Source organism: Aspergillus affinis (genome assembly GCF_023601865.1).
Source record: "Aspergillus affinis strain CMG 70 chromosome Unknown NODE_18_length_386147_cov_86_015627, whole genome shotgun sequence".
Lineage (NCBI taxonomy): Eukaryota > Fungi > Ascomycota > Eurotiomycetes > Eurotiales > Aspergillaceae > Aspergillus > Aspergillus affinis.
Genome location: NW_026515799.1, coordinates 234783 through 248929, shown reverse-complemented (window position 1 = coordinate 248929; position 14147 = coordinate 234783). Strand labels below are relative to the sequence as shown.

The 14147-nt window shown below is 47.5% G+C and overlaps 1 protein-coding gene across 1 annotated transcript; it reads left to right on the top strand.

Moving 5' to 3' along the window:
- Window positions 1-12681: 12681 nt before the first annotated feature.
- On the top strand, window positions 12682-13851 carry KD926_003620 (uncharacterized protein; the record flags this gene model as incomplete). The annotated part of the gene is made up of 1 exon (XM_053097633.1): window positions 12682-13851. One exon carries the CDS (start codon window positions 12682-12684, stop codon window positions 13849-13851), a length of 1170 nt encoding a protein of 389 aa, XP_052958450.1.
- Between the last annotated feature and the right edge of the window lie 296 nt (window positions 13852-14147).

Below are 14147 nucleotides of genomic sequence, written 5' to 3'. Positions count from 1 at the left end.
TAGGTGTACTCAGTACACCGGTGTAGGCAGTAATGAATAAAAGTAATAATACACTCCGGTAAATTACACCTAATATTCTCCCTACGATGTATCTATGAAGCCTACGTACTTGACAGCAAACAAGATGCAAGAGTAGTCGGGATAATAGGCATACATTTAGTTATTGTCTATGGAAGTTTATTATGCGTAGGAGTTGTCTATACGTGTCTAAATCTTCTGTACAGTATGATGTAACTGTTTGACACGGACAGACAGAGTCGGTGCGGCTTCCGCATCATTGCAGCGACAACATGTCTCGGGCCAGATGTGATGATGCTTGTTGCACGATATGTACTTCTGGTTGTTGGACTATGTCTACGGAGTAACTTGCTACGAATCACCGCTGCACAGTAGCCAGCACCTTAATACCTGCTCGTGCTCTTTCGTGCGGACAGTTTGATAACTGACCTACCTAATTGGCCCATCTTGTACCCCCAGCAAGAGCCAAAGGAGCGATCCAGACTCTCGATAGATCCTTGTACACCGTATGGCAGTCAAGGCTCTAGGATGATGTATACGGCATCCTTGCTTCTGCGCCCGCTTTCTCTTGTTGGTGGCTGAGAATAGGCTATTCAAGCCATCCTAAACAGCATTCAATCATTCCTGCAATCTCGTTGCCTTCGCAAGAGGCTGTGCATTGCGTATTTAGGCGCCTGCCTTTTGATGCAGCAACATGCTGAAGAAACGGGGGATGATCCCGGTTGTTTGGCTGGGGGTATCGAAAGTACTTTTTTCTTCAGCTCAGGGATACTCAGCATGTCTGGACCGGGACGCTTGCTTCATCAAAGAGGCCCAGGACAGGGATATTGGACGTCCTATCCTATTCATTTTGAAGAGTCCGGGGGATGGCTGGATATATGCTCCCTATACAGTATGATCGGCCTTTGTGTCCCTTGCCATTCTGAGTACGCATGGGGATTCTACCCAGCGGCACTTGAAACTGGTACTGTTGAAAAGAGCAAACCGGGCATTTTCGTTCCCGGCTGCAGATTCCATGCCTCACTGCGTACTGACATGGTGCAGAGCAACTTAGCAGGCTGGTAGCAAAGAGTATCTATTACGATATGTCAGTGTAGTCTCACACTCTCACAGGTATGGATTCTTGAAACCGATAATGTTTGCTGCAGAGTAGCGCCACATACCCCCTTTGTCTATCAGCTGTGAGCCAGTCAAATAGAACAAGCCCGTATGTACTGCGATGCTGGAGAGCCTTGCGCCTCGCCTCTCGGGGAGCGGCTTCCCTCAGGGAATACTAACAGAATTGAGAGCAAGATACATTCAAAGATACGATGACCTAGGCTACATTTTGCTTCCATGTGCGTTGTGGCTAGGAGCTGGCATATATGTTGACTTTTTTGGTCATCTAGCAGAAAATCTCCGGTCGTGCAAGGGGCTTAACCGATCTCAGACAGACCGATTATATATTCAATGATGCAGATTGACAGTGAGACTCTATTACGTACTGTGACCAATGATGGGGTGTATGAACAGTGTAGAGCAGTTTCCATGAGTAGAAGAGCACATCGGTCGCCTTGATGTTTCCGACAAGATCGAGATACTCCCGAAATGATTGACTTACATAGTAGGAATTACTCCGTAGTAGAGCCATGAAGCAATTTGAGATACGAAACCATTAATACCAGATACCACCGTATGCGGGGATTAAGCCGTACAGGGAATAGCGTGTTCTGAGTTCGAGTTCTGTACTCCGTACTTGAGATCTCTACGGAGTACACACCAGCCAGATGACGATATACGCAGAATAGTCCGAATGAGTCTGCAATATTTAATATCCATAGATACTCGCGAAGCACACTGCATACGGAGTATATTTTGTTCATACGCAAGGGCAATCAAAAGCAGCCACCGATCGTTCTCGTACTCAGCTCCGACGCGGAAATGACACCCCATTCTCCAAAACCACCGCGTATCCACCGTCCATCATCATAACTAATAATATTGAAAGCAGACGGGCGGTATTGCGCAGATTTTGACTCAGCCATGTGGCTTTACTTTTCCCGGCCTCCAGACCCGGGACGGGACAGCCCCAGCCAGGAAGGACAGACTCCTCCGTAAGGCGCCCCAGTGCCATGGCTTAGTCCAGTTAGTCGCCAGTAGTCCGGACCTGCAACCGCCCATGGAATGGACATCGAAGGTGGGAGAATCCGCGGAAATGGAATGGTTGGCCTCTCGGCCGATGATGGTGCCAAAGCCTAAAAACTTTGATCATCGTTCCTCGCCAGTCGCCTGCCGCGGGTGGTCTCCATAACTGTACACGGTAGAAGGCATACTAATTAAAACGGAGACGATGCGCCGATACTTTGCCTTCTTGAGGAGGTGTGAATCTTTCGCGAGTCTTTGACCGCCCTTCCGGTTTGAGATGGACAGAATCAACTCCCCCTCCCCCCACATCCACACACACCATTGACTAGGCGACCACGGTATGATCCACCGGCTAAGGGGAGGGTTTTTGCCATGGTTTTACTTTTTATGGGAATTTTCTTTTGGAGAGGGGACTAGTATATCAGGCTCTGATCCTTGATGAATTACGGAATTAGTGCTGTGAAGTTGTTCGATGGCCACTCACTGCTCAGGAATCAATGGAATCCTACGCCCCTTATTTGATCGAGGGCTGGAATTGACCCACCAGCGGTCGGACAATCATTATTGGCGGTCATCGTGGGTGGATCGATGGCTGTATTATTGCTGGAGGGTGTATTGAGTATTCAGTATTCACCTATTGTTCAATATCAGGGTATACGCCGAGGCTGAAAGAAAGAGCTGTACTACAAAGTAAGGACAGCTGCGTTGCCCTTCCAAGGACTGATCAAACTCTGCTGACCAGAGTCAAGGAGAATCAATATGTAGTAAGACATTTCTACAGGTTGTCGTACACAGTATTCGTACATGCTCCGGTCTCCACTCTGATCTACCGTGACACTGCAGCCAGGATCTTAGTACCGATCACTTATGGAATGGTCGCCCTCTTTTTAATTATTTATTATTCTTTTCTCAAGTCATGTTTGCCTGTTTCAGTACGGAGTACATAATACATAAAGTGGAGAACCTCCCCGACCATATCCATCACTCATCAAACATGGGTTATGGTGCATCGTCATCATCGTATTCCCTTTCCTCCTGATAGTCCGGTCTGATGTCCCCTCAGCCGATCGCCTCAATAACGATAGTCGGGCCATTATTGGACTCTGGATGGGGACATCGCAAGCGGGATCCATCCGAATACAAAGGACGGGCATGTTGCACCAACGGCAGGAAGGATCAGATCGCTAGGAGTTAATAGAAGGAGGGGTGGTGGTTAATTGGCGAAGTGAAACGAATCCAAGTGCTTTCTTTCGTATCCACGTTCCCTCTCCTCTCCTGTCTCCTCCCTTTCCAGGTTCTCCTCTTCAAATGTTGGCCAACTGCGGAGTCAATCTAAACCGGTGATATTAATCGGCGTGAACGCGCTATTCTAGTTCTACCCGTCGGCCAAACGGAGTAACCAAGTAATAGGCTCGAACTCGAAGCGACCGGCTAGCAAAGCCCCCTAGGGTCCCAACGCCCGGCCAACTTAGGAGCAGTGATTGATGTGTGCTGTGCGGCTGCACCATCCATCACCCTGAGCGATACGCCACTGCATAGGCTACCTTCAATATGTGAATTCAGATGATGCTCTGACCTTCGTACAAACACGATCATGTGGCTCCATTTATGGTCTCTGCAGCGGTAGGTGTGCGCACCCTGCATGATTCCCTCCCTTTACCCCCCTGTCCACCATGGCTGCATGTCTGGAGAGTCACACTCGATCAATAAGAATAACCAACCCGGGTCGGATACTCTGTGCACTAAAATCACCACGGGACGGGATTGGCTTTGTTGGTGCCGTTCTTGGGCAGTTGGGTATGGATGGAAGGCAAGGAAGGGAAGGGCTCCGTAGAGATCCAAACTTGGCGTTTTAGATTCATATCCATGATTAGTTTGTGATACCTGCGGTGTACTATTTCTCCTACTCAAAAAATCTTTACATGGTCTGTCCTACTGGACCGAAACATCCTAAGCCACTGGTTGGCTGATGACATGCAAAGGATTGAACCTAAGCACTGGCCACAGTTAGTGATACCATGGCTTTTTCTTAGTTCCTGCTAACAACCAGTAATGTGACTAAGATAATTATTTAGGACATTTCTATTGAGATCTGAGTTGTACAACCAGAATGTCTAACTAGTCTAGAGGTGCTGTGCTACGGAGTACTACAATGTACCTGCTACACTAAATCGACCTGTAAAAAACCAAGGGAAACCAGACATCGAGCCGACTCCCCCCCTTTTTCGTTGGTATGACAAGAACTGCCTTTATCGGTCTTTATGCATGCATGCATGCATGCCATTTGACTCATGGCTACCTGCAGCTAGGGCCCATTCCCCTTCCCCCCTCTCTCTCCCTCCCTTCCTTCTTTTGCTCCCTCAGACCCGAGGCGCCTTGCCCTGCCTGCCTGCCTGCCTGCCGTGCCTTGTCTCGTCTTCAATTCAGGAATCTAGATCCGATAACAGACCCATCCGATGTGGATTAAACAAAAAGAAAAACAAAACCAAACGGAGTTTAAAGTGGCGGAATTACGGAGCACGGAAGAAGAGCCCAACCCACAAAAAAAAAAAAAAAAAAAAAAAAAAAAAAAACTAACCGCAGTCTCCGAGACGACACAAGTCACAACGTCAACAACAATGGAAAATGGATCAAATACCATGCTACCAATAATAATAGAAAAAAAAAAAAAAATCCCCAAGTACGACTAGGACCAGGCAGGCAGGAGAATCTTGTAAGTTGCAACTTCCAAACCCTGCCCTGCGTGACCCACTCGGATAGTTTTTTGTTCTTCGTAGGATTCCATTCCTCCACGCAACCAGGTCCAGGGACCAGGAGTCTGCTTGATCCGTTTTTCCCTAAATGACCAAGGAAAAAGCTCAGACACTGGCACCGATCATGGGTATCCGGCAGGGCTATCATGACTCGAAAGTTCGTAAATTATTGCTACCAGTACCAGCCTACCAGCCTACCAGCCCGCTCTTGGACCGAGCGAGTAGACGGAACTAGGGCAATTAACGTTGGGAAATCACGAGCGCAGTTACCAGTACCACAATCTGCTGTCCTTTGATTTCTGAGTAAGTACAGTAAATAAAAGAAAACTAAAACTTGATATGCTGCAACTATGACCGCCACCGGCGTGGGTGGCGGATTTTGTTTTGACTGAATGTTTGTTTATTTTCTTAGTACTCCGTATAATCCAGTAAAATAAATGATGGCACAGAGTGACGGTCTCCAATTCATAATGCGGCTTAAACGCCTAGAATCTAGAGTCAACGTCTTCTATCGTTACGGAAAGTCCTACATGTGAGATTCGCCATGGCTCACCAATAGAAACCCGTCAACGCCAAATCTCTTTCTCATGAGCCCATATCAGATCCCAGGATCCAGCTCCTTCCCCTACCACGGGGCAAGACAGGCCCGAAGAAAATAGTGGCTGATGACATGTCACTAAGGCAAGCCAAATCGATTAGCGTCAAATGAATATTTTTTTTTTCTCGTTTGGCCCTGCCGCATTCTCTCTCTCCTATTATTAATTCTTCCCATTGTTTGGGGCGGGTCTAGACTGTATTTGGAGCTTTGGACAGGGATTCATTATCCAAGAACAATGAATGATAAGTAAGAATAAGCTGGATGGCGGGACACGTACGGATACATACTCCGTACATGAAATAGGTTGGAGGTATGTATTCTGTGGAGCACGGACATTTCTTGCTTTAATTTCTTTTGATGCAATTTAATCTAATCATCTTGAAGGAGGGATGTTTTCGGATTTCCTTAGTTCTTACAGAGTAGTAACTATGCTTTCTCCCTCCAGATATAATCCATAATCAGCATTACATCCATCCATCCAACCAACCATCCATACAGAGTACATTCCTGAACGCCTTGAGTTGCAATGCCAATTTCAACCCCTGTGCATCAGACAGGCAAGCGACCGACGGCCCCCTCGCCCCAGCTTTGAAGATCCCAACTCCCTACTCCTCCGTAACTAACTACTAGTTAACTACCCAAGTTAGTTACTACGGAATAAGTTAACATGGCTGAAAAACTTTCCCCGACACCAAGACCAATTCCTTCTGTGTCTCGGACGGCGACCGCCTTTTTACGGAGTACGTCGCTTTGCTCGATTCAGCCGGGTACATTAGTCCTAGAACGGGCGGAATTGGTCGGATAACGTACTAACCAATTTGCGGTCTGATTATTAATACGGTTTTTATTTCACGGTGTACACTGTACATGTTCCTTGTGCTTTCCGGATTGGGAGGTTTATGTATGTATGTTCTTGGACCTTGTTTTTGGGTCGGTCGGGGTATGTATGAGATGAGTCGGTTTTGGTGGTGAAAACATAATCCCGCACGCATATGGTGAGTTACCTTGTCTATGCCTATCTGTACAGTGACTGTGTCTCCCTGACTGAATAGATAGCCTGGTCAAAGCGGGGAAAGTGACCTACGAGGGGTCAAAGATTGTTCGTATCCCTGGAGAAGTGATTAACTTCATATCCCGAGAGGATGGGGATTGTATCATTCAGTACGGAGTACTCCATATGGAGCAGTTAGACTGCTAGAGTGGCGATGACACCTGGTGTGTGTGTGACTGCCTGGCTAATCTAACTTTCCGATAATACAGATAATCTATTCCTCTTGACCATATAGTGGAGATCAAGAAGTCACAGGTCATACACCGTGTACACAGTAGTAGGCTGATCATATAATCGAATCCTTCCTACGCCGCATCGGAGCAATGCCATGGATGTACGTATGTACCTACAGGCTGAGGCAACATATGATTACGAAGGACTTTAACTAACTAGACAGGGTGTGATTAGTCTTCCAACCCGCCATCTATGTAGGTTCCTAGCGATGTGATTACGGTGATAATCCCCAATAAGCGCCAGACAAGTTCTAGCCTGTCGCTCGGGGTTGAAGGGACCATGAATGACCATCCAACGCTTTGGTCGATGTCTCGTAAACGCAAACGGAACTGCGGTTCTTTGTTGGGAAGGATCGGCAGCTTGAGGGGCGCGTGTGTCAGCCAAGGGTTAATTAACTAAGCCAAAAAATCGGGGCAGGGAGCCGACGATGACGACGTAAGTATGATGGTTGATGGAGAAACAGTCAGAATCCAGAGTCTAGAGTACTACTAATACTACTTTTCACCAAATCATAATAGTGAATAGATACTCCGTTGTGGCTGGAGATGGTTCCGTCCTCCGTAGTTACGGTGTAGGCGAAGCGGTTGCAACTTGGATTGCAAGATTGTTATGGAATGGAATGACTCGCCCGCCGACTTTTGACGGACTGTTTTGTTTAGTTAGCTTACCTCCTGCTTGGTAGGATCACTGTTCCTGGGCCTGCCGCCTATCTTTAGTCCGTAGCTAACATGCGTAGCTAGTTGAGACTAACCACTCGGTAACTAAGGGGGAGAAGACCTAACAAAAGTCGCCGTAGGGATTAGTTAGGGAGAATTCAGAAAATCCATAATACTATCCAATATCCATAGTGAGAAAAAGGAAAGGAACGGAAAAGGACCCACCGTGCAATGGAACTTGACTTGACTGGTCTTGGGCCTGACTTCGTTTCCTTTTGGCCCCTGGAAATGTTTTTCTCTGGAATTTTTCTAAGGGCCGGGGCTAAGTAACTAAGGTGCCCACTGTCCACTGCCACCTGTCCGACCCGAAGAAAGTAACGCCGTAAGGACTTCAAGGAGCCCCTCTCTTTCTCTCCTCCCCTGCGCGGGCTCTCCTCTAGCGTCTCCTAAGTGGAGCTGCACATGCGTACCTGGTCCTCTCCTCCTGTAATCTCCGGCCTCTGATTTGTAGACCGATTCGACGATGATCTCAATTGTCCGATTTAGTCGCTGTCGATGATGTCGATTACTGGTGTCGCGCGGAATTTTAATTTCGTTTCTTTTTTTTTTTTTGGCCTCTCTGGCCGTCTGGCATTACATAAGACGGTTGGGTTGGGCGGTCTCATTTTTTGAATATTTTAGATTTTTTGTTGGCGCGTTCCTTTAAACCGGATACTAACTACAGTATGTATATTACTCCGGAGATGGAGTATGGACCAGGAGTAGGGCTGCCACTATTTCCTAATTAAACTGAGATATTCTGTTCTCCTCCCTGACAAACCCGGGGTTTGGTTCTGAGGTCGGCATGTAAATGGAACGTTTCAAGGATCCTTATGGGTAAACTAAGGTACTGTACGGAGGAAGAGATGCTAAATAGACCTGATTATTAGACCATTATTATCATCATCATATGCAAATGATCAAAAAATATATGTAGAGCACTCGAAGTAAGCAGGCGTTTATTGGCATGATGAATGAAGTGCAGTCGCAGTCGCAGTCGCAGACCGATAGTCGAACAGTGAGTGGGCTCTAGCCGCTACTAATTGGCCTAGTGAATGATTTAAAAAAGGGCCGTAGACATGGTTCTGGGAATGGGAATGGCCAAGGTTTTATTTAACGGAGTTTTTTTTTTTTTTTTTTTCCATTCATGCATTGGCCCCTCAGCCTCTTCGCCAACTCTTACTTGTGTATGGAGTACTTCGTAATTTGATGTAATTATTTACTATTCCTTGTCGGTCGGTCTCACTTAGATGTACAGGACACACACGCACGGGTCAGTGTGATTTGGACTTGGTTGCACTCAGTAGCGCAAGGCAAGGTAGGCAGGTAGGTAGGTTTGTAGTTGTTGCAGGCTTGCAGCTGGACTGGTCAGAATCAAACGATATCCCCTGTATCTACTCCGTAGGTATTTCTTGGTTCGCCGCCGCCGTGTTACTTAGCCACGCTGGGCGCCCGAGAAGAAAGGACTGAGGTCTTGAAAGTTCAAAGCAATCCCTGCATCCACACCCCATTATTGGATGTCGTAGTCACTCCTTAGTTAGAGTCTTGTCTTGTCCTGCCTTTCCTTTTGTCGGGGCCCGCGGCCTCGTAGCAACGCTGCTAATGATTATCAGTATTGAGTACGGAGCATGGAGCATGGAGCACGGAGTACTATGAGATGAGACTAGACTAGACTAGACCAGTACGTACTTTGCCCGTTCTACCGTCCCAGGAGTAGTTCAAGGTTGTCATCTTTTCTAACGAGCTAGCCGAGGCTCCCGTTCTCTCTTCCAACTAATTTATTACTCAATAATCAATATTCTTTAAACGACACGACCATCCGGACACTACTAACTAGGCTCGCTAGAGGAGGAGTAAGTTTGGTGGCAATTTTATCCAAGACCCCCAAGCGGTGTCTGTCCGGTGATACTCCTAGATGGGATGTCGGATAGTTAGGACACCGAACTGATAGACATGATGATGATTATGAAACATTGAACCCCACCGTGTATATTAAGATACTCCGTGGGCACTAAACGGCCAAAGAGAATCGTGACCTTGAGGGTTGACTTCCAATGTGTCTTGTCACGAGTTACGGAGTACTGACTCAGACACAGTACTAGTACACACCGACGGAGTACCTGTAAGAACAGTGATTGCTGGTTAACCACAGAGTACGTCCAGTATCCAATAAAGTGACACACGGAGAGAAAACGACGATCTTGGATCTTCACGACTGGCGAAATTATTATCTCAACCGGGAGGGCAGCAGCCGATCATCATAATGATTCGGTGACGATGGAGAGGAGGTGCTACGTAAATATTTCAAAATTAGAACCTGCATTCTTCAAGAATAATAGAGTTACCGGTAGGGCCAGATGGAAACAAACGCTTGGCATCTCTTGGTCCGGTCGAGAGATTTGTTTTAAAATAAAAAAATTAAATGAATAAAATAAAAGACTCATGGAAGGTTACTAATACCGCCTAATCTAGCCCGGCTCATGACGGGTTGAATCCAAGTTACATCCAGTATTGACTCATTTCATGACCGCCCGTGATAAATATGAATGGATAACCCTTGGAACTGGGGAAGTCAAGTACGACTAAGACCTAAGAAAAAAAGTTCAAGGATGATGAAAACTAATAACTAATGATCATATTACTACATAACCGACGAACTAAGAGGGTAATAATCCGGAGACAGATAAATGAACGCCCTGACCTATAATGGCCCCAACGGGAGCGGTAGGACAAGGGGGAAGAAGCCAAGAAGGTGATACAAACACCAGGATGGCGGGATAAGCGCCGGCGAGCCCGAAAGGAATCGATCGGAAGATAATCCTGTACCCTAAAAGCGGTCATGACCCTTGTTCTCATGCCTGGTAGGTTGCTCCCCCTTGTCATATATCCTAGTCTAAATTGATGGGGGCATAGGAGTCAAATCGCGGCGTAATGCATTTCATAGGTAGTGGCACTGTGACCTACTCGAACAGGTCTGAGATGGAGTGTGGTATGGTCTTTCTACCTACCCCCTACTAGTACACCGTAGATACGAGAAGCCCACCGTGGGCAACGAAAGGAGGAAGGACCAGGGAAGATAGCCCTGGGAACATTACATTATTGTAACCCTTGCGTAACGGGCGTTGTGACGCGTTGGAAAATGGTGAACTTGTGGGGACAATCAACGGAGTGACTCGAAGGGGGTGGAGGGGAACGAAAAATGGATAAGTAAAAGAAGTTTGACCAATTATCCTCAGGGGTTTCTGTCTTTTGACCATCGGGTCGGATCGTGGGTCAGAACTTTCCATCTCCGTACGGCGTGTGCTATGTGGTGTATGTAGTCGTAACCGACTGTACCGCGAGTCCGCGACATTCCTGTTTCCTGGAGGGGAGAAGGTGTGCCTGGATATGACTAAGCCCTTCTGAGGGGGAGAGAGTAAAAAAAAAAAAAGTAAAAAATCAAGGTCGCATCATCACCGGATCCAACCCCTACTGCTTTGGCTAGCACCTAGTAGTATTACCTATCTACTCCGTACACCGTGAGGTTGCTAGTGACTACGGAGTAGGGCACCGGAGACTGATCACAGCGCAGGATGACGAGCACCAACTAGCGTAAGGTGACGAGCAAATCCCCTCCTGAGACTGACTTTATGACTTTACGGAGTGTCTAGGAAGTAAGAGGAGGAAGTACACAGTACTTCAGGCCGCCAGGGAAATCATCAATCACATACTCCATACTATGACTATTACAGTAAGGTAAATGAATCATGGGCGCCTTCGCCGCCTTCCCCTCCAGAGGAAAGACACGACCGAAAAGCAAGACGCGACTAGACCATGGGGCTCTCACACGGGCCTTACTGAACTTTAGTTTAGTTTAGTTTAGTTTCGGCATGTCCCAGTTCCATTCCAATCAGCTGTCCTTCCTGGTCGACCTTCCCTAGCTCCTTCGCTACCCTGCCTGCCGCAGTATGTTCCTCCTGGCTGGAGTGCCAGTTCCTTCCGCCGGTCGGCCAATCCCTTCATTACGGTGGATTGCAGTTGGAGTAACCTCAATTTCAAACTAATTGCTGATTGCCAATGGGTCTGATCATCCCCACCATCGACATTATTCACTGGCTCCCCACCACCACGGCCAACCGCCAACAACCACCATTCCCATGGGTCCCCCGGCAGTCCAGGGATTGTCGCTCTAAGACTTCAGCATTACGGAGGAGAAAAGTAAATTTCAGAGTTAACTCCGATGGTGAATCACGGCCAGGGAAATTGGATTATGATGGGAACCAGAAGAAAACAAAGAGTGCGGAAAGAAAAGAGAACTAATAAAGAAGTATAAAAATAAGTCAATATCAATGAATAAGATGGATAAATTGGATACAAATAATACAGGGATGATAATGAAGAGGGAGACAAATGAAAAAGAAAGAGAAAAAATAAAACAAAAAATAAAAAAAGCGAAAAAAAAAGACCAAGTGGAGCCTGGCAAGCATGGGCGCATCCGAATCATTTTCCATCCTTCCTTCCTGCCTTCCTGTGCCTTCCTGCCTTTTCCCTGACCGTCCGTCGCCTGGGCCCCATTCCCCACCACCGCTAGGCCCCTTTCGTTAGTGTCAACGTCGTCGGGTGTCATCCCAACGTGTGTACAGTAAAATGGGATCGTGGAGCTGGGGCGGATGGTAGATCAAGCAATGCGTTCCACTTTCGTGTATCACTCCCCCTAGTTCTTGGGTCTGGGTTGGCGTAAATTCTAAAATAAAATAAATGAAAATCAAAAATATCATATGGAACATGCCTGATTTAGGTAATTGTCCCTCCACTTTTGCTGCCGGTCCGTCAGGGTATGTTACTCAACTAGGCACTGGGGACTTTGCTACCTACTTAGGAGGAGGCACTTGCTTCCTGTACCTTGCCTCAATGCCTTGTGACCCTCTCACCCCTGTGTCATCTTTGAATAGATAAGTCTCGAATCCCGATCTTATTATTGCATCTTGCATGCCTGCAGTTATCCATGGATCCTATCTGCATTTAATATTCCTTATAACCTCTGCCTTCACTTGCCCGCACCATCTTCTCTCTGCTTTACCCTTCTGTCTGCCACTTTTTTCTTCTGGGTGCAACTATGTTCATTCACAACGACCATTGTAACCCCATCTCTTCTTAAATACGTGGCTCGTCCTTCAACCAATTCTTCCTTCCATCAACTACCCTACCACCTCATCTATCACCGTCCCAATGGCCGATTGCTGGCAACCTCAGCCCTCGTGGGCTGGCTCCCACTGGTACCAAGGCCAGCCAAGCCTACGCTCATCGACCTTCCGTAACCTGGTGTCTGCCTTTCCACGACCTAGACAGACAGGTCGAGTGACGAAACCCCGCAGCGCCGGCAACAGTCCGACATACACCGGCAGAAGGAGGACAACGGTGTCCAACAGCTCACCGATGTACCGTCACCTAGCGACTCAGAACTACCAAGCGCCTTATGATCCAGCTCTGCTGGCTGCCGCCTTCCACCGAAGTACAGCCGCTCGACCAACTAGCTGGCACCCAGCGTCGCTAGGAACCGTCACCTACCCGGAGAACTTCCCGACCACTGCTCAGAACAGCATGGGAGTCATGGATATGGCATCGCAACCACTGGATATTTCGCCCCCTCTCATGACGAACGAGAACTTGTTGCAACCATACCCACTATCCAATATCCCGATGTCAAGTGATCCATGCTTCCCTGACATGCAATATACGAATCCGATTCAGCAACCGTCGTTCATGGAAATGAGTGGCTCGCAGGTGGATCCGATCGCATGGGATACCAACGAAGCTCACACGTCGAGCATCAACCAGCCCATGTCCGACAACTGGGCCTTCGACATGATGTCCATGAATAACAGCATGCCCTCGGCCGACGCAGCAGGATCCGGTTATGCGAGCGAGCCATCTTCCGGTTGTCTCTCTGGTCCTTCCACTCCCGACTTCCTCCCCATCCAGCAGCCCGACGATAACTCGCTGTCATTGTCCGCTGCTCCCAAGCCGAAAGTTGAGGAGGAATTGGTCGGAATGGGTCTTTACAACCACCCCGAATCTCTATTTGAAACATCGTTCGAAGGTCTTCCGGGTAAAGGTCTGAAGTTGGAGGAGACTTTTACGCCGTCTGCGGAAAATGAGGCAGATGACACCAAGGATGCCGAAAACGAGGACGATGACGAACAAGAAACCGGCACGGAACAGAACCCGGTTCACATTCAGCCGTCGCTGTACCACCCTGTCAAGTCGACGGGAAACATGATGCACAAGTCATTCTTTTTCGACGATGACGACCTCGATCAGCATGCTGTTCCTGGATCTCAACAGATCTTCAACCTGGGCACTCAGCCTTGCATGAATTACGGATATGGATGGATTTGATCTGTCCGCGCGCAATCTTTTGCTTGCTTCTCCTTGTATTTTGATAGCTTTCAGCGATGCATAGCGTGGTGCTTTTTGAGTATTATGGCGTTACTTTGTATGAATGGGATACCCAAGGATGGCTGTCTGAACACTTTTTTAGCTCTTAGACTCGAGTATTAGAAACCTTTGATCAATGTCATAATAAACAAGCGATGACGATTCCACTTGAAACTGTTTTTCAAAAGCCGTCGAGGCAGATCCCGGAGCGTGAGATTCTATCATATGGACGTAAGTGATTTTATGAGGCGTTAGAA